Raw genomic sequence first — 22,624 nt, forward strand, 5'->3', positions numbered from 1 at the left:
CTGCTCCAGTTGGTCTTTCCCTTCTCTGATCTCTATTGTGTGAATTATTCTTATTATTATTTAAAAGAATCCCACCTGTTTTAGTCTTCAACTTGAAGTAATTTTCTGCTAGTTTTACCTCTTTTCCTACTAAGATGGCACAGTTTATATTCTAGAAGCTTGGTTTTTTCATAAAAAAAATTTGTTGAAACAAAATTTTTTTCCAACATCATTTTGTTTTATACAACTAATAATTTCTAAAGCTATAATGTGAGGTGTTAAGTGTTCAGCAAGATATACATTCTAGGATAGGCACATTAGCACTCTGGATGTCAAGTGCATGCAATTAAGGAGGGGGGGGGGGGAGCTAGATGAAAGAGTAAAGGTGGGTGAGTTAGGAGTATTAAAGCTATTGCAAGAGTTTGATTTAAACACAGCAGCTGGGCTGGATGGGATATCAACACAACTAAAGGGAATGTACAATAAGAGAGTGCAATGCCCCTAACCTGGGTGTTCAACTTAAGTCTCAATACATGTATAATTCTTCGAATCAGTAGAAAGAGAGCAAGATAATTCCATTATTCTAGTAATGCAATGAATTATTACACCAATCTGCATCTGTTTTGGTTATCAATGTATTGGAAAAGCTGCTTAGGAATCGCATCCAAATTTGAGCAGACAGCGCTATGATCCTCTATAAAAGGCAGCATGGTTTTGTTAAAGATAGATCTTGCTTTTAGTAATCTGCTCATATTCCTTAATAATCTGCTTGCATCCAAGTCTGCTGTCACTCTGTGAAAGCAGACAAGGATAATAGAAATGGAGATATCATGATACTCCTGGATTTTGCCAAGACACTGAACTGGATTCCACATGCAAGGCTGTTATACAAGCTCTTTAAAGGGATGGGTATTTTAAGACTATTTATTCGTTTTTATGTGTGGCTCCCTCCCATGAAAGGTTATTGTAAACCTATAATTCCTCATATGGGTGGGCTAAGGATTTTTAAAAATTTTTTTTATTAATTTAGTGAGAGACCAATGGGTGGTGGTCTCACACTGAGCAATGACAATAGTCTCACAAGACAATCACAAACATCCATACCCATGGTGGATTCAAACCTGCAACCTGTTGGTAAGAGAGTGGACACTAGTGACATGGATAGGAGAATGGCTGACTGACAAATATTAGAAAGTGATTTAGGATACTGAGTTAAGTTTGGGTACTATTGCAGCCAAGTAACTTGCCATTGTAGAAATCTAATTAATGCTCCTATAGAGATGTGAATTCTATCTACATATTTTGCTATGTGTTCTATCAATATTTTCTGGTTTGTCTTGTGGGATAAAAAACCCTGAGTTTCCCAGAGGAAAAACCCTGCCACCTTTGTATGAGACTCACCTTCAGTTGAAAGGCCCTTACAAAGCTTCTTCGCTTTCTAGACAGGACTGGAACCTACATCTTTCCAAGAGGATTGGCTTTACCTCTATACTGAGCTATAGAGGCTTGGTTAACTTGTATATTAATAACACGTAGGATGACCTGAAGGGTAAAAAGGGATGCAACTGATACAGAATCTCTGCAGATTGACTTGAACAGACTGGTTATATGGGCACATGACAATGAATATCAGTTGAATGTTGACAACTGCACAGTTATGCACTTTGCATGGAGAGCACTGCAGCCAGAGTATTATATTAATGGAAATTTCCTGCAAGTAGCAAAGGAAGCTAGAGGACTTGAGGGTTATATTCAACAGAGAGTTAAAGTTTAGGAGCCATGCTGCTAAGGTAATTACATCACATCAGATAACAGCAGTCCTGAAGATATCTCTATAGTGCAGATTGCTAACTTGTGATATACAGTAAATGTAAATGTGTGAGATATGGTTACTCAGGTTTCGATAAGATAGGGAGAACTTTTATCATCTTGGTACCCATTGCTGGAAAAGACCCAGCAATGGGTACCAAGATGATAACAGGCCTATGGAATTGCATATGAGGAGAGACTGAGGGAAATGTGGTTTTCAGAGTTTGAGGAATAGATGGAGAAGAGAAAAGAAACATCCAATTGTTAAGGAGACCTTACAGTATAGATACAAGTGAGATGGTAAGTGGAGGTAGAATTCAATGTAATCTCTAGAAGATAACAAAGGGTATAGTTAGGAAGCATATGAGGTTCAGGTTCTTATCATGGTGTGTGGTGAGTTTGTGGAATAGATCAATGTAAAGTGTTGTGAATGCATCTGTAGTAAATGCATTCAAGGGGAGATATGTATTATGTATCAATCTCAAGGTGACTAGGACTCCTTGGAGTGGTCTATTTAATAATAAGCTAATATAGAGGAAATTTTAGAAATATTCATTCCTTCATTATGATATATGAATTTAAAGTTAAATAGTGGCCAAGTGATCAACTTTACTGATTCAGTAACCTAAGCTGGAATATATGAAAATATTTTAAATTTTAGTACACAAACATTCACCTTATTATATGCAACCTCAGCAGCAGCATCTGCTCTATTGGCAGCCTCTTCGGCTGCAGCAAGTGCATCAATAATTGATTGATAAGCGCCTGCAGCTTTCAGAGGGAATTCTGAAACTTCTCGTGTTGCATTGAAGAGACTAAATCAAAGAAAAACTTGTTACTATTTATGTAAACATAAAGTATATATTAAAATAAATATACACAGTAAACTTGAAAATATTAAATTTAAAAAGAACATTTTTCGGGCAAGTAAGAGTAGTAAAAAAATAAAAATACACAGTAAACTTTTAATTATATCAATCAACAAGGATTTTGGGAATTAAGATCAAAACAGAGCAGTTTTGATATTCCAAAAATAAGCTTGACTAAGTACTGTTTGTTATAAAAAAAAATTTTATTATTTTTTTTTATTTTTTAATTAAAAAATCCTATTAAAATTAAGGAGATATTAAATCCCACATTGTTTTAAAACCGAATGGTTGCACCTGTCTGGAAACTTGTACAGCAAAGTATATAAGTTCTTTTCGCTATACACTTTTGGTATTCGGTCTAGCTACTCACTGATGAAGCCTTAAAAAAGGCTGAAACCGATCTGGGTAGTGACCTTCCACCATAATGTAATAACAGCATACATTTCCTAGGAAATGTGTTTTTACATTATGGAAAATACCTAAGAATAGCGATCAGAGCTTCACCACCTTTGCTACGAGTTGTCCGGTATTGTACTACGTACTAGGGTCACTTGTATTTGCTAACGCTAGTGTCGCCGATACTTTATAGTTTTCTATATCGGCATGAAACTCTCTGATTCCGATCTTTGAGTTTCTTATTCGGTTTTAAAACAATGTGGGATTTGATATCCCCTTAATTTTAATATTGTTTATATCGCCGAAATGAAGCTTTTTAGTTCTTTATATTTAAATAAAAAAACCCTGTTAATTAGGATAAAAAATTTACTGTATTTTGTACAATGAATATAAATAGCCCAAATCCAAGTACCTACATATTTTACAATATTTTAAATATCATTTTCAACTGTTAAAAATACACACAAATTTAAAAGTGCGAATAAGCATCTCAGTCTGTCTTGTTTTGAAAAATACCAATGCAATTTGCCATACTATATCATACCCTTCATGGAACATGATATACCGATATAGTATGAAACAGAGCAAAAGATTTATTTAAATTAAGCAAACAATATGTCATACTAAAAATAACAGTACTGACATAAGTAACTGAAAACTATTGGATGTTATCCTTCTAGATCATGGCATTTGTCAGATTGGTGGACTTACCTTGCATTCTGCCTCAATAAAATTGCCCGTTTATTCCACACTGATGATGCACTATAAAATATTTGCTGCCTAATTTCAATAAATCTTTTACTGTTATGTGACTTTCATCCACAGGGTTGTAAATTTTTAGCACATTAGTACAATGGGGGGAATATAGAATTTTTATTTATTCTTTTTATATCATCCCAAAACCTTGTTCTAGATTACAGCCATGAACTTTTTCAACCCACTCCAGTAAGTGATGTGGTAACTTCCACCTAAGGACAATTACATCCATCCATGCTTTTGGTGGGATTCAAACTGAAAGCTTGTTGGTTGGAGAGCAGGCACATTAACTACTCAGCTAACCATGGTGACCTGGTTGGTGAAGAGTGTTTAATACTCTTCCATCATATTAATATTCCAGTTTCCTTGGTGAAGCTGTTTATCATGCTTGACTTACCTTATGAAGGAAGTAAATAGTCAGTGATATCCTAGTTCTCTTCTTCTTAAGTATTCTGCAAATGAGCAGGTTCTTCTCTTAGAAGCAAAAACTTTCCTTCCACTCTCTTCTGTTCTGAGCCTTCTCTTTCAAGGTTGTGTACCTGTCTCCATTCAGCATGTCATCTAGCATTGTTTTCCTTACTCTTCCTTCGATGGCATCCTTCTTCAATGTCCAAGTTTCAGCTGCATAGAGAGCAACACTCCATACAACATTTTATTAGTCTTTTCTTTAGGTTTCTGTCCATTTTACTTCTGAATAAATTCCATTTTCGATTAAAGGCATATCTTCCCATCGCTATTCTTGCTTTTGTCACTTTTACATCTTCCATCACTGCTAATCACACTTCCTAGATATTTAAATGTCTTTACTTGATTCAATTTTTCCCCATTTATTCTGATATCCATATTTGCCTCTTTCCTTGCTATTTTCATTACCATTGTTTTCCTTGTGTTAATTTTCATTCCATAATTGATACAGGACTCCAGTAATCTGTTCAACAAATGTTGTAGTCCTGTTTCAGTATTTGATAAAATGCCTTGTCATCTGCATATTGTATTGCAAATATCTGTCTACCTCCAGTCTTTATTCCTTCTTCTGAATTCTCCAGTGCTTCTTTTAGCATTGCTTCGGAATACATGTTAAACAAAATTGGTGACAGAGAACAGCCTTATCTTACTCCTCTTAGAATGATACCTAGTTCTGTTGTACCACATGTCTTTCCAATCTTTTCCATTACTTCCACCTCTTATCCCATTTTACAAAGTCAAAAGCTTTTTCAAAATCTATATACCAGATATTAACTTCTTTATTTACTTCCAGACTTCTTTCACTTATTATTCTTAACAGTCCAATTGCATCTCTTGTTCCCCTACCTTTCCGAAATTCTTCCATCTTAGATGCAATGCTCCATGTTAGAAAGTATTTTTGATGTATGGGAAATGAGGCTTATTGTTCTAAATTGCAGTTCACTGCATTACTTTTCTTTGGTATAGGTATAAATATTAAGGTCAAAATCTTTTGTTAATTCTTCTTTGTTATAAATTAAATTTATTATTTTGGTTATTTCTTCATTTCTTTTCTTCTGAAGTTGTTTCAGGAATTCTGCAGGTATTTCATCTATCTTTCTGCCTTTCCACATTTTAGTTCTTTAATGGCCATTTCTACTTTTGTCTTCAAAATCTCTGGGCCTAGATCATCTTCATTTACCTTCTTTATATCTTCTAATGGCAACTCATTTGGTCTATTTATTTTCCTTGTCATATAGATCTTCTTCAGTTATGATTTTCCCATTCTTATTTTCTATGCCATCATCATCATCAAATTCCTGCCATGTATCCTCAAGGGGTGTACAGGATATGACAGTACTACATGAAAAAATTACATCATTACTAACTTCCTATCTACAATTTTCCTCCAAATCAGTCTGTTACTTGTCAAGACTCCAGCCTCTAACTCTAATTCCATTTCTTTTGAGATTCATGCTTCTTCGTACAAAAGATCATATCTTTCCACTCTCTCACAATTTTCCATTTCTTCACATTGTTTTTTAAGCCAATCTTCTCTATTTCTTTCTGCTTCCCTTCTTAGTTCTCACCTTGTGGTATTTTTTTTATTAGTTAATCAACTAATTCTTTATAATTTGCATCTTTATTGTTACTCAAAAGCCATTCAATAATATCTCTGAACAATTTACTGGCATTTAGCTCTATTTAGTGGGATTCTTTATGAATTTGGAAGATTTATTACCCTAGCAGATGTAATTATAGTATCCTATAAGTTATTATTATTATAATGGTGTCTCCATGGAGTCATAAGACTCATCGCGAGAGACCCTACATTGACACACTAACCATTATTCACACAATACCTATAGTATTTCTCCTTAAATTTATTAACAGACAAAGCATTCACAACCATCTCTGGCAATGCATTCCACACATTCGCAACCCTCCAAGCAAAAAATACAGTCCTAACACCTTTATTAATCCCACTCATACACAATCTCCAGGGATGGCTCCTCATTCTCTCCCTTCCTGCACTGGTCTTAAAAAAGTCATCAGTATCAATCCTATAAAAACCCTTTAATAATTTATATGCCTCTATCATATCTCCTCTGTTACGTCTATCAGCTAATTTTTGTAGCCCACAGACCTTCAACCTTTCTTCACATGAAACATTCCACAGATCTGCAACAATCTTTGTAACTCACCTCTGGATCCTCTCCACCATTTCTTAATCACCAAGAAATGCAGGTGACCAGAACTGTGTGCAGTAGTCCAGATGTGGTCTTATTAATGCCTTATAAAGTGGAACAATAACTTACCTATCCCTGCTTGTCAGTGTTTTCTTCAACAACAACGTAATTTATTATTATTATGCAGGTACATTATGGAGTCTGAAGACTCATCGTGCCAGACCCAATCTATCATACCACTCCTTGAACCCATTAATAGATAAAGCACTCACAACTGACTCTAGCAATCCATTCCACTCATTCACAACCCTCCAAGCAAAAAATCTAGTCATCCCTTCTAATCACACCCTTTATTCAACTTCAGGGATGACCCCATCATATAAAATCCTTTAAACAACTTAAATGTTTCTTTTTCTCCTAACAACCAACTTCTGCAATCTACACACCTTCAATCTATTTTCATAGAGAATTCCACAGGCCACTCACCATCTTGGTCACTTGTCTCCAAATCCTATCCACTGCTTTTTCATCCCCCCCTAAAACCCAGGGGACCAGACTTGAGCACAGTAATACAGATGTATTACTGTGCTCAAGTAATACATCTTGAGTTCATTATATATATAATACATGTTCAGTAGCCAATGTAGCCCATAGCAACCTTAGCAATATGTCCTCTAAACTTTAACTCTCTATATACCACCACCCTTAAATCTCTAGCTTCATCTATTTCCTGGAGTATAGTGTAATCAATGTGATACACGGCTTGTAATCTATTTATCCCAAAATGCATAACTTTACATTTCTCCACATTAAACTGACACCCATTTTGCACCGTCAGCAAAACTGAATATTTTCTTTCAGGTCATTTCCTATATCATTTATGTACAAATTAAACAGTAACGGTCCAGCACTGAACTTTGAAACCTCGATTCTGTCCCTCCATATACCACTTTTTGGTATCTGTCCAGCAGCTACCCTCCTATCAACTTAACCAGTGTCATATCCATTCCCATTTGTTCTAATTTGCATACCAGAGTTTCATGTGGTATTCTGTCAAATACCTTTGTAAAATTATTTTGTAGCCACTTCCTTTATCCAACTCAGCTGATATTCTATCATGAAAAGTTAGTAAATTATTCAGGCATGACTGACCCTTTACAAAGTCATGTTGACCCTCATACAGTATCATATTTTTATCTAACCATTCTTGAATTCTCTTTTATTACCAATTTTTCTAGTACTTTTACCACCATGCCTGAGATACTGATTGGACAATAATTTTCTACCCTAGTCTTAAAACTTTCCCTTATGCAAAGGAATTATTTTGCCCTCTTTCCACTCTTGGAACTCTACCAGAGCTGAGACTTCAATTAAAGAGCCTAGTTAAAGGCATTGCCAATTCCCTTGCAGATTCTCACAAAACCCTAGCTGATATCCCATCTAATCCCACAGCTGTATTTACAATGAGATTCTGCAATATCCTAAGAACCTCTAATTCATCCACTTCTGTTTCCAAATCAGTGTCTGTCACACATGTTACAGCGGTAATCTTATTTGGATGATATACTCTTTGCAAACTGGTCACTCAGTAACTCAACTATTTTATCTGCTTGTCTTCTTGTGACTATCATCACTCATTAAGGTTAATCTTTCGTGGTCATTCTACCTCTTACCACATAACGAAAGAACTCTTTGGGATTTCCTTTGGCCTGCTTGGCTAGATTCTTCTCATAATCTGATTTTGCCTTGCTTGACATGCTGTTCACCTTTCTTGTCTGAGCCTTGTACTGTTCATAAGTTTGGTGGTCACTTTTCTCTTTATATACGCTCCACAGCATTTTCTTCTTCTGCAGCTCATGCTTAATGATATTACTCATCCATCTAACTCCTACCCGATTAACACCCCAACCGGCAATGATGTCAGACGTCCAGCAAAATCTGAATACGATTCTGTAACACCTGTTGAATAACATGGATAAAAAGTGCAATTTGGTCTCGCCATTTCATCCACCACGGCCGGTAGGGAGGTTAGCCATCCTTACCCTAGGTATACAATTTAATACTGCTTCCTCTAGATGGCCCTTAACTTTATCCCATGTACTACTAACATCTTTACTTTGCAGTGTTTTATGCCATGGTACAGATTTAAGCTTCTTCCTAAGCATGTCATAATCACCTGCCTTGTGGTTCCACAAATAGCCATTCTTAACAGAATATTCCTCATGTTTTACAATTTCCCAAATAATAACTGCATGGTCACTTTCACCAATTTGAGGCAATGTTGTCACCTTGGTTATGGATAGCTCTTCTGATCCTATGACCAGGTCCAGTACTCTCCCACCCCCCTAGTCCCCTTCATCACATGCTGCCTTAACCCCCAACCAGCCATGACGTCTACAGATGTCCAGCTAAATTTGGATACAATTCTGTGACACCTGTTGAATAACATGGATAAGAAGTGCAATTTGGTCTCATTATTTCATCCACCTCTGCCGGTAGGGAGGTTAAGTAATTATCTCTCAGCAGGTGTATAAATTCTATTTCCTTCCAGTCTATATCTTGATAGTTGAAGTCTCTCATAATTATCACTCAACCTGTACTCGTATTAATTTGGTGATTAATGTCTTCCAGATCAAATCCAGATCAAAAATCCCAAGCATAACATATGCTTGGGTTTTTGCTTTTAGAGTTATTCTATGTTTTTTTTTTTTTTTCCCAATTTGTTGAGATCAGGATGCTCTTTTTCCATACTGAAAAAATGAGCACTCAGATGATTAAAAAAAAAAAAAACAATCTTTGCAAATTTATTTTAACAAAAATTATGTGGAAGCCATTGAGGAATTTCCAGAAGTACAATGCTGAGCGATGAAAACAAAGCCACCTCAATGACAGTTATACAAGCATGGTTACTTTATTATTATAAATGAAGCACAAAAGCCATACAAACTATCATCAAGATACATATGTCATTCAGGAAAGATACAATGAGTGCTCACAGCCCAAAAAATCTGCTTTGGTTGATGAGTCACACACCAATGCTGATGTTGTTCAGCAGGAGCTTCTACTCTTTGGCCAAACAATTTCAAGCACATCTCTTGGCAAACTGCAGCAGGTTCATGATGAAATGTTAAAATCCTACAATGGTTAACTGCAGAGATGCAATGGCCCTTAGTGGAGGAACATATCTGGACTGATAAAGTCCAGATATATCCAGAAGTCCAGAGTCATGCTTCACAGCCTTAGTTGGAAAATTCTATCCATCCTCCATATGTCTCAGACATCTCAACATCTGATCAGCACCTTGTCATAATGCTCAACAATCATATGTACAACTTGCAAGTTCAAAACCAAGAAGTATCAAAGACTACGCTGAACAGTTTTTTTCACTTCTGAATGATTTTTAAATCACAACTCTTAGAGGAGTGATATCTCACACTGGAAAAAGTTATTTGGTTGTGAAGGTGCTTATTTCTCCAAGTATTTTTAGTAATTTTTGATGACTATTTTATTCATTCTAAAAACTGCATGAACCTATTTTTTTGGGGGGGGGGGATGTCGCTTGATGCTCACACTTGCATTTATATGTAATACATATGCAACACACACATATATTGAATGATCTAATTTTTTTTTTTTAATGCAACTCCCATCCATGAAAGGTTGGTACATTAATGCTGTGACTGACCTAAAGTTTTTTTTTTACATAATACAGAACTGTGAACATGAAACCTTTTAAAGTTACTTCAGACCTTCAATAAACAGAGGGAATGGTCTCACGATGGGCAATGAAATTCATGTCCATCTGAGAACAATGAGAGTCACAAACATCCATGCCCATGGTGAAATTTGACTCCACATCTTGTTGGTTGGAGAGTGGACACATTGCTTCCTTGCCAACCAGGTTGGTAAATGTATAATCATTTTAAATATCTAGTTAAAGTATTTTCTTTACAATTAGAGTAATTCTTGACTTCTAGAAAAAACAAAAAACCCAGAAGATAAGGTTTTGTACATTAAACATTTCATTCCCAAATGAGTAATAGCATTTCCTAAGGATAAATTCCAGTTATGTTTCAGAAAACAGTAACATTTACAGCACAAAACAGAATGGCAGAGAATCGCCTTGCACCAATTCACTGCGGGATAAGGTCAACAAGTGAGTATACCTGTTTTACAAATTCTATGCAAATCATCAGTCAAAATAAAACTTCAAAAAATGGGTAAAGCGATTATAACAGTGATATTCTTTTTGCAATTTTGATAATTAAAGCCAATAGTGAGTTATCTATTATAAATATTTTGGGTTTTCCCTAAAGAAAGCAACAGAATGATCATAAAAATATAATCTTCTTAGTACCTACAGAACTCAAAAGCTTCTTCTTGAAACACGATCAGTCCAGCAATGGAAGAGCCTCCCCAGTTTCTTTTTAGCTTTTTTTCATTCACTGCACTCTTCATGATATCATCTTGCCATCTCTTCTTTGGCCTTTTCCTCTGCTACTGCTATCCATCAATCTTCATTCTCTTAATAATTTAAGCCATCTTATGCTATATCTTGTGATATGTCCACTTTGAATGCATGATGTACTGGATAGTCAGTATCCTGTATATCTGCTCTTGATCATCTGATAAACTGAGAGGGTATTCCATCTGTAAGCATTACATCAAGCATATTCCTTTCCCTTCTTCTGTGATTCGTGAACCATAGAAGAAGGGAAAGGAATATTACATCAAGCATATTCCTTTCCCTTCTTCTATGGTTCACGAATCACAGAAGAAGGGAAAGGAATATTACATCAAGCATATTCCTTTCCCTTCTTCTGTGATTCGTGAACCATATGCCGGCCTGGTTGGCTGAGTGGTTAGCTTATCCGCTCTCCAGCCAAAAGGTTGTGGGTTCGAATCTTGCCGTGGGCATGGATGTTAGTAATTGTCTGTGAAAATACCAGTAATGGCAATAGATGGCATTGGTGTAGATGATGATGGTAGTTGCAGTTTGTTGTAGTTGGTGGATTGAGTGGTGGAGACAGAGTTGTAGAGTAGGTGCCCTCCTTTGATAAGTCCCTTGGATTCCCTGGAGGCATAGCATAATAATATCTTTCATCTTTGAGTGTCATGATTTGTCTGAAAAATATAAATCTACTCCCCACCCTTCCAATCTTCCAGTATAATTCTTTTTCATGCTATACTGTCATGGCAATAAGGAGATTAAGATGTTGTATAGACAAAATAGGTTTTCAAGCATAATGAATTAAACAGCTTTGAATTATCTATGAAATGTACTACTGAAGTTATACTGTATTTCTTTAAAGCCAGGCCTATTTCTGTTTATTTTTTTTAAACAGTGATTCAGCAGGCTTTGATTTGCCACTGTTTGTTATTAAATATAAGAAAATAAAAAAGTAAAAAGTAAGAAAAATCACTTTAAGGAAAAATTGATTTATGAAATGATAAAATATCCTTACAGAAACTGCAAAAATATATATGGTGAGTAAATTTTTATATGTAAAGACTTAAAAAGATTATTATAACTCTTTAATTATTAAAAGAACACGTAAGACCACAGTAATAACTTTTAATTAATAAAGGTACAGATATTTCATACTAAAACTAATAGTACATCTTCAGTGTCACACAACAGTTATAGGATGGAATACAAGTAACGAACGTTTGGTGGATCACCTATTAAAATACAATTGTTGCCACGTGCTAGGAAATGATCAGTCAGAAAATAATAAATAATTAAACTCTCCTAGATCTTTGAGAAAGAGAGACAAACATTTGAATTGCAAAAGTCTTGTCACGTTCCCTAAATGCTTTCACTGGACTTTCTAGATCTTATATAAAAAAATTTGACAGATTTTCTTGAAAAAATCAAGGATATAAAAATCAGAGAGTCTGATTTGTTAGTCAGTTTCGACATTATTTCTCTGTTTACCAATATTCCATTAGCCAGCAGCCAAATTATTGTATGAAGATTACCCTCCAGATATTGCAAGAATTTGTTATCCATTCAGGTTATCCATTTTCAGCTGGAAAAACAAGATCTACAAACAAGTTGAAAGTACTGCCATGGGTAGCCCTCTGTCTCCACTTTGGCAAACTACTTTTTGAAACAATATGAAGACACTATGTTTTCATCCATTCATCCTCAACCATCCCTTTGGTATCGTTATGTTGATGATGTTTTTGCTATCTGGCCACATACTGAAGATGAGCTTTCCACAGCAGATAAATAGCCTTCATCCACGTATTCAATTCACCATGGGAAAAGAAAATTCTGGTACTTGACCATTCTTGGACATCCTCCTTACTCGAACTTCTTCTGGTACCTTATCTATAAGCGTCTTTCGAAAGCCCACATTTACTGGCGGATACATAAATAAAAAGTCTGCTCACTACACATCTCAAAAACTTGGCATTCTTAAATCTCTAATTAATAGAGCACATAAAGTTTGCTCTTCTCCAGTAATCTTATAACAAGAATTTTCCCTCATTAAAAAGTTAATGGAATTGAATAATTACAACCCCAATCAAATCCAACAGATAATTGAATCCTATGTTCCACTACCTAAGGTTTCTTCTTCAACAGTCCGCAGAGTTCCAATCCTTTACATTCCAGGAATCTCAGAACCTATAGGTAGAATTTTGAAAAAGTATCAATTGATTCCCACGTATGTTCCTATCAACAAAATTTCCTCTTTATTGCCTTCTACAAAGGATAAACTGTCATTTCTATCTTTGGATGTATCATTTACAATACCATGTGAATGCGATGTTTCTTATTTTGGACAAACTGGCCATTCTGTGGAAAAAAGAATTAAAGAACATCAATATTATATTGAATACAAGAAACTTCAGAAGTCTGGTCTAGCACAACACAGTATTAACGCTACTCATAATATCCAGTGGGATAAAGCTATTCTCCTCCATAGATGCAGGTTCAAATATAAATGCCTTTTTAAAGAAAGTTGTGAAGCTATTTTACACTTACCAAATTTAAATCAAAATGATTGTCTCTCTCCCAAAGATCTGGGAGACTTTTATGTAATCAATAAAAAACCAATTATCTTAAGGATTAATTATTTATTATTTTCTATCATTTCCTAGCACGTGGCAACAATTGTATTTTAATACAATTTCTGTACCTTTATTAATTAAAAGTTATTACTGTGGTCTTACGTATTCTTTTAATAATTATACTATGCCACAGGTACCTCTAAAAATTATAACTCTGTTTACTATTATGACTTGTCAACTAAATCTATAGGAAAGTTTCTTACCCAGCTAAAGCTCTGGCTTGCCTTTCTAGATCATCTGCATGTCTCTGAGCTGCAATTACATTATCTTTATATAAGGGATTTAAGCGAGCTAAGATGCTACGTTTCTGTTCCAGTTCACCGGTGGCATTTCCTAAACTTTTCAAAATTCTTGGAAGATACTTAAATAAAATATAATTATCATTAACACAGGCAATTTTATACAAATTATCAAATATTATAACAAGTCATTTTATAGCACGTAACATTTACTAAAGTGTAGTCTGCTAGTCTGTAGATAGCTTGCACATTGGAAATATATTAAGCTAACACAATGGCAAACATCCTTTTATATACTCTTCCCTCTCTCTCTCCACTCACACTCTGGATTTCAGATAGTCAGAAATGTATCTCCAATTTTGTGGCTGAAATCAGTTTATTATGATAAGAAATCATAATCATACTTTCATTGATATTTTACCCTAGCATATGTAAACAATAGTAGTATGTGAAAGAAGTAACTCTGACTAATTGTTAATTGGATTGCCAGCATAGACACTACATATTTAGTAAGGAGAACTAATTTTGTTAAAACAAAAACACGTTGAATTTGTCACGTTTTGTGGCATAATGTATCTAGTATCACAGGTCCATACGTATCAGATTTTTAATAAATGCAGACTTAGTAAGCCTTGGTTTTTGTTAAACTGCATGGTGCAATTTCAGAAATAGAGCATTTCTGAAATTTCCTTAAATTATCTTACATAACAGTTATGATTAATGTATGCATTCCCCCCCCCCCCCTCACATAATACTTGGTGGCCTGTGTTGGTTGTGTGAAAGGTTAATCCAGATCTATGATTCCTTTCCCTTTCAACATCTTTTACAGGTTCTGATATATGGATCTCTCTCTGGAGCATCCCATCTGGCCTACATTGCAAATGCAACAACAGCATGTAAAAGATGTTGTGAAGATAGGGAAACATACATTAAGAATAGTGTTTCACACAACCAACAGGCCACTAAGTATTAGGGCAAAAAATGGAAATGCTGTACATTGTTCATAACTGTTCTATGAGAAAATTTAAGGAGGCTCCATAAATACTCCATATCCCAATACAGTGTAACAGTAAACAAGGTTTAATACTACACCATGTTTGGAGTGCATTTATGTCACGTATATATGGTATGTGACAGAACAAAAACTATTTATTGCTGTCACTTCTTTAGTATGTGTCACATCCCAGATCTCCTCCTGATTCATAATGCAAGTCTCCAACAACTTATGAAACTAGTTGGGTTTTATTCTTATTTTAATAAAATTGGTTCTTGGTACTGAATATATGTCACTATGCTGGCAATTCAATGAACAACTATTAAACTACAGAAATATTAGGCTTCTATTCATGACCTATTTATTGTTTTGTTTACTGATAGCAGTTGGATTCAACACAAGTCAGTCTATGTATAATGAATACATAGAGTAACTTGCGATGAATCCATATGTAGTATGTTCCTTACACAATGTATATTGACTTTCATTAAACTTTCAGTTTAATGTAAGCCAATTATTTTTGGTGAACAAAAACTAAATAATTACAAACAGTTTTAAATTGCTGTGACAACATATTTATTTTATTACAGTGTATTTATTTTTATATTTATTCATCTAATCTTTCCCTTTAACATGTTGAGCTTAATAGCTTTATGATATGATGTATAATACTGTCTGGAATAGTCTGCTCCCTCTAAATTGTGTGTGTGTTCTGTTTATCTGCTTTGCAGGAGGAAGAATACCATTTACCAATGTATGAAACTAGCCAACTCATTTTCAGCTGGAAACCTATTTATAAAAGTTCCTCACATTCTAGAACAGATTTAATCTCAGTGTGCCCTTTGCAACCAATAGGTACATCACAACTGAATGCACTACAGAAGTGCTAATTTTATTTTTTCTTTCATATTTATAAATTTAGGGACACAAAAACACACGTGTTGAACAGATTATTTAATTAATTACTAATAAAATAAAACTTGATGTTCCGATGATGACTCCTGTATTGAGGTCATCATTGGAAGGATACAAGCGTATAAGGAACCAAGCTACATGCTCTAGCCTTGTATACCGGTAAACTAAATCTACGTAGTTAATTAATCCTTTTCCCTAGCCTGACCTCTAGTGATAAAAAAAAAACATTAAATTTTAAAAAATAAAAATAAAATAAATAAATACAACTATAATAAACTGCTAAAGTCCTCATTATTAATATTCTTCTGGATTTGTACAGTTCTGATTGTTATAATATGATTTCTTTCAGTTGCTGTCGAATGTTGCAAACACTTCACCAGGTTGTCTTCTTGTAGTGGGATTTTTCTATGGCTAGTTTAGGTTGTTATACAGGTTGTAGATGGGTCCCCCACATTCTTGAAATGGTTAGGCCATCATTTTTGTTGTGATTTGGGTTGTGTTTGAGCATTTCACGTGACTCTTTAAATTTTCTCTCAAACCAGATTTTGGTGCGGTGTAGGGACTTGGTGTTTTTACAATCAGTTCTGTGGTATGTTTGGAGTGCGTGGTCAGAAAGGCCAGTTTTTCCAAAATGGAGGTATTTAATGTGTCGTTTGTGTTCGTCTTGTCTGATTGGGATAGTTCGCCCTGTTTCCCCTATGTATGGTATGTTACATGTGCATTGTATTTTGTATACCCCTGGGTTGGCTAAGTGTGGAAGAGGATCTTTAGAAGAACTAAGTAGGTGTCTTAACATATTTGGGGGTTTAAAGGTGGTTTTAATGTTGTATTTGCGTAGTGTTCTATCTATTTTTTCAGAAATGCCTCTAACATAAGGAATGGCAATAGCATTCTTGCAATCTTTTTTGTTCTCACTGGTATCTTTATGGAGGATCTTGTGAATAGTTTTTTTACTGTATCCATTTTTTTATAAATGTTTGGTTGATGATCTTGTATTCCTGGTTTAGAGCTTGTTCATTAGAACAAAGAGTTAAGGCTCTGTGTTTAACGGTGCTTATGACACCTAGTTTTTGTGTTGGGTGGTGGTAAGAATTTTTGTATATGTATTGGCCTGTGTGTGTGTGTAGGTTTGCGGTAAACTGAGAAGGAGAGACAGCCAGAGGGAAGACGTGTGACAAGTGTGTCTAGGAAAGGAAGAGAGTTGTTTTTTTTCCATTTCAATGGTGAATTGGATACATTTGTGTTGTTTTTTTAGGTGGCTAAGGAATGTATTTAGAGCTTCACGGCCATGGGGCCAAATGGCAAAAATATCATCGATGCATCTGAGCCAAATGTTGGGCTTTAGACATGCTGTCTCTAGAGCATGTTGCTCAAAGTCTTCCATATAAAAGTTAGCTATTGGGGGGGGGGGGGGGGGGGAAAAGCGGTGAGCCCATGTCTGTACCTTCTTTTTAACGGTAAAAATTGTTTTGCCACATGAAATATTTGGAGCGGAGTACGTGGGCAAAGAGGGCCGTGATGTCGTGTGGAAATATGTTCTGTAGGAGCAAGATAGTGTCATTGATTGGCTCATTAGTGAAAAGGGAAGTTATGTCAAAGCTGACTAATAGATCTTGGTTGTTGAGTGTAATGTTTTTAATTTTATTAATGAAATGTTGTGTATTTTTTATGTAGGAAGGGGACTGACCTACCAATTCCTTGAGTGTGGCTGCTAATTTTTTGGCTAAGTGATAATTTGGGTCAATTCCTTCAACAATCGGACCTAGTGGTGTGCTTGGTTTCTGTATTTTTGGCAGGCCATAAATTCTGGGCACACGGGCATAATGAGGTATTAATTTTTGTTGTTTCTTCGGGCCATGTGTGGACGGATCTGATTAATTCAGTTGTTTTCTTTTTGTTATGTTTTGTGGGGGTTGTAGTTTACCATTTGGTAGGTGTTGTGGTCCGATATCAAATGGTTCATTTTTTTCAATGTATGTTGTATGTAGACTGTACAACATAATTGTAATGGAGGTATTTAATGTATTTAACGACACATTAAATACCTACATTTTGGAAAAACTGGCCTTTCTGACCACACACTCCAAACATACCACGGAATTGATTGGAAAACAATCAACAGCAACTGAAAGAAATCATATTATAACAACCAGAACTGTACAAATCCAGAAGAATATTAATACATGAGGACTTTAGCACTTTATTGTAGTTGTATTTATTTATTATTATTATTTTTTTAATCACTAGAGGTCAAGCTAGGGGAAAGGATTAATTAACAATGTAGATCTAGTTTACCGGTATACAGGGCTAGAGCATGTAGCTTGGTTCCTTATGCACTTGTATCCTTCCGATGATGACCTCGATACAGGGGTCGAAACGTCAAGTTTTATTTTATTAGCAATTAATAAAATAATCTGTTCACAACACGTGTGTTTTTGTGTCCCTAAATTTATAAATACGAATGCTGATCACCGTGTAAACTTAAAAGAAAGAATTTATTCTTTCTGTTGAAATTATGATTTCCTGATTATTTGTTTTCTTGTTACTACTTCCTTTTCTACATCGGAGGGGGAGTCTTTTGTTCATTTTATTTGAATTCATATTATTATTAAGAGAGACCTCCAAGTAGTCAGCGACTCACCATGGGAGGCCATGTACAGTATGCTTCAGCAGCCATACTTGTTCTTAAATTCATTCAAACTACTTGCACACACAACATCCATTGGCAGTCCATTCCAATCACGCACCAATCTATGAGAGAAAATCTAGCTCTCACCCCATTCTTGAAGGCATTCATTCTTGGCTTCTAAGGATGCCTTATCCTTTCCCCAACTTCCATAAAATGAAAATTTCCATCAACTGAAATCCTATGACCCTTTCAGAAGTTTGAAAGTCTCAATTCTGATATAATTTTTAAAATTCTCTTTTGCACTTTCCACAGTATCAGAATCACCAAGGAAACACAAGCCCAGACCTGCGCTAAATAGTTCAAGTGATATCTTATCAAGGCCTTGTAAAGAGACAAAATTACTTTTTTTTGACTTTATGTGTCAAAGTTCATTTCAATCAAGGATCCCATGCCTGATTGGTTTCTTCTAGCATAATCCCACCAATATAATATGACGTTTGATAACATTGACCTGAGAGCCATTTTTCCGTGTCCACAATTTCAGCCTATTCAAATCATTCTGCAAGTACTACATATCAGTCACATTCTTGATCAACCTGCCTATCTTTGCATCATCAGCAAATAGCTGTATGTCACTAATGTAGAGATTGAATAAGAGTGGACCAAGGACTGATCCTTGTGGTATACAACTGGTTACCTTAAGACTCGCATCCCATATATACCACTTTTTGATATCTGTCAAGACAGCTATCCTTTAATCCACACTAATATTTTATAATCCAAACCTGTATCCTCCAATTTATGCAACAGTGATCCATGCTGTATTCTGTCAAAAGCCTTAGCAAATTTCAAAAGTATCATAGTGTATCCATTCTCCTTGTCTAACTCCGTGGTAACATTATTATAGAATGTGAGTAAGTTGCTAAAACATGACGTTCCCTTAGTATACCCATGCCTTTCACTGCAAAGCAGATATTCTCTGGCAATCCATTTCTGAACGTGCATCCTAAGCAAATTTTCTAAAATCTTCACTACCAACTCCAGAGATACTAACAGTTGGAAACGCCAGTCTTTGTGCCATGGGATTACCATACATTCTTTCCACTCCTATTGAATCTTTCTTGTTTTTAGAGTCAAACTGTATAGCCTGGTGAAAGGAATAACCATTTCAGCTGAATGGTCTTTTAGCATCTGTGCTGAAATCCCATTAGTCACTATTGCTGAATTCCTATTTAGTTTGTGCAACAACTCTAATACCTTCTGAAGAGGTAGCAGCGAGCACAATGTTGTATACACCATTTTAGCAAAATGGGCACTCAATTGTTAAACAACCTCTTCTGCAGCTGTGTCACCCTTGCACCATCTGCATTCAGTAGTTATTCTTTCATATTCATTCTTTCTTTTTACTTGCAGCATGATGATAGAATTCTGTGGGGTTTTTAGCTTGAATAGCTAGTTTCTTTTCATATCCAGACAGTTTTCTGTACAACAGTTGCAACTCTTCTGGCCTGCCAGTTATAATTTTCATAACAGACTTATGCATACAGTATTCCTTCCACATCATCCTTTTCTTATGAATCTCTTGCTTAATAAGACTAAACATCCATTTCACTCCTACTTTATTTATTCTTTGACTCTAGGGATAGATTCTGATATTGCATCATTTAAGTATTTTTTAAACATTGCCCTTGCACTGTCGATATCCTTCCCATGGAACAACTGATACCATGATGCAGAATACAGCCAGAATATGGTATTTCATCCCCAATAAAATTTTGGATGAAATATAAAATGATGAAATGCTTCTTATTTTTCCAACTAAAAATCAAATACAACAATTCAGCAAAAAAATTATTGACTTGGCTGTAAACTGTCAACCATAACAATTTGAAACAAATTGTGTGTATGGCATATATTAGCATCAGTTATTTGGTACATTTGTGACTGTGAGCACCATTAAAGTTAAGATAAAATAGTCTAGAATCATCACAAAAGTAACAACTGTCTGTAGCATAATGTCATCGATGTATGTGGCTTGCATGAAGTATATGGAGTGGAGAGAGAGAGACATAACTAAACTGAAATGTAATTAAGGAAGAAAAGACTATAAAGGCTTCAACTTAGAAATGAAACTTAAAAGAAAGGATAATAAATATCCTTTATTTATACCAATGAAGAAAAGGTTTTGAATATGATCAAGGACCTTTGATCACATTCAAACTTTTGAATCAGCTGCTTGGATATTACCAAGATTACTTATTAGAAACCTGTGCATGTTTAAGAAAAACTTTCTAAAAATAACTGGCTTACCCTTTTCCTGAACACAGATTGTAAGAACTGCATAATGTCATCTCACTTCTCCAAAAGGATACTCAGCTAACACAGCCAAAGTTTGACAACATATGATCTGAATGCTATCTTTAAATTGGTAAAAAAAAAAAAAAAAAAAAAAAAAAAAAACGCTTTCCTTATCTGCTCAGCAAAAGACAGATGTCATCCTTTCTTTCATCCAGAAATCTGACAAATTTTAATCTCACTGTAAGCAATCATATATAAACTAAACAGGAAGTTCTGTACTAATTGGAATATAAGAACAACAGGACAACATCTATTTCACATTCAATCCATCTGGAATTTCCAACCATGAGATCTCTACAGACCACTACATTAAATGCAGTAAACTAAAGATTCTACACAGAAGACACACCTTTCAAATAATTAGCAGAACATGCAAGACACCATATTACCTAAATCTTACTGAATGTCAGTCCATTCAAATATCTGGAAAACGCTTTTTACTAATAACATTAGGGATCCAATATTTAACTATGTGAGGTAATAATGATGTAACTTAAGTATGTGCATCTTGGATCTTCTAGTTCCCTTGTCATTTGTCAACTGTTCATGCCAGGACAGACACAGGCAAAACAAGTTTCATTGACAGATTATCCACTACTGAAATATGTAAGCCAACACATAAAGATGCATAACATCTTATTTTTCCTTTAACAGTTTCTAATTTTAATTTTAAACTAATTCTAAGAAGAATTAGTTTAGAGTAAGGCAGAGTGGTACATTAAGGTAGGATTGTATTTGTGTTATGGAGTCTGAAACTTTTATTTATTTGGCATTAGTGGCAGGAAAAATAGTTGGTTCCTGAAAATTAGAATTTGAGCATGGAAGACTGTTGATTGCATTATGGTATGCTGATCATATCAACAAGTACAATACAAGTGGTGAGGGCAATATTAGGTTTAATAGAATTTTTTTTTTTATTATTAGTTCATTAATTCCAGACTGCAGATCACAATTATCATAAACAGAATTATGCTATGCTTGTGACATCAAACACAATGAAATTGCAAGGCAATGTTATGAGGGTTGCTCAATAAGTCCATGCAAAAATGAAGAAAACATAATTTTTTTGGACAAACATTTTTTATTTTTCAACATAGTCTCCTTTGAGGTCAATACACCTAGTCCAACAATGCTTGAGTTTTTTGATCCTCCATATAGTATGATTTGTCCAACTCTTCAAAATAGGCAGTTGTTTTGGCAATTACCTCATCGTTTGATGAAAATCTCTTTCCTGCCAGCCAGCCATTTTTTCATGTTTGGAAACAGAGTAGTCCAAGGGAGCCAAATCTGGAGAGAGAGAGAGAGGGGGGGATGCGAAAGGACTTCGTAGTGTAAAGCGAACGATTTTGCAGTCACAATTGCAGAAGAGTAAGCGCTCACTTCTTCCTTTATTCCGTTATTTAAATGATCCCGCAAAGATGCATAATACACTCCGGTAATTGTTTTGCCCTTTTCCAAGAAGTCTATGAAGATTATTCCACGAGCATCCCAGAAGATGGTGGCCATAACCTTTCCTGCTGAAGGAACAGTTTTCACTTTCTTTGGTGCAGATTCCCCTGCTTGAAATTCATTCTTTTGACTGTTCCTTGGTTTCAGGCTGGTAGTGATGAATCTTTGTTTTGTCTACTGTTACGAAACAACACAAAAATTCCTCTGGATTCCATTGAAACAGCTTCAAGCTGTCCTTGCAACAATTCACACATTGACGCTTTTGATCCAGTGTGAGCAAACGCAGCACCCATCCTGTGGATGGTTTTCTCATATGTAAATGTTCATGTAAAATATTATGTATGCGATCATTTGAGATATCCACAGCCTTAGCAATTTCATGTACCTTCCCTCTTCTATCATCCATCACCATATCATGAATTTTTTCAATAATTTCTGGAGTAGTGACCTCAACAGGGCATCCAGAATGTTCAGTGTTACTTGTGCTCATATGGCTACTTCGAAAGTTACTAAACCAC

General features: G+C 35.2%; 1 protein-coding gene across 1 annotated transcript in view; it reads right to left on the reverse strand.

Annotated features, from left to right (window-relative positions):
- The window catches only part of LOC150101107 (laminin subunit alpha lam-3-like), a 789,889-nt gene that overhangs the window by 212,207 nt on the left and 555,058 nt on the right, over window positions 1-22,624 (reverse strand). Inside the window, exons 41-42 of the mRNA XM_090402236.1 lie at window positions 13,726-13,883; window positions 2,465-2,603 (exon numbers count right to left, since the gene is read on the reverse strand). Coding sequence (XP_090258362.1) covers window positions 2,465-2,603; window positions 13,726-13,883 — 297 coding nt within the window. The remainder of the gene's footprint in view (window positions 1-2,464; window positions 2,604-13,725; window positions 13,884-22,624) is intronic.

This window comes from Typopeltis vanoorti, chromosome 12, assembly GCF_054136105.1.
Source record: "Typopeltis vanoorti isolate ZY-2024b chromosome 12, IOZ_Tvanoo_1.0, whole genome shotgun sequence".
NCBI lineage: Eukaryota > Metazoa > Arthropoda > Arachnida > Uropygi > Thelyphonidae > Typopeltis > Typopeltis vanoorti.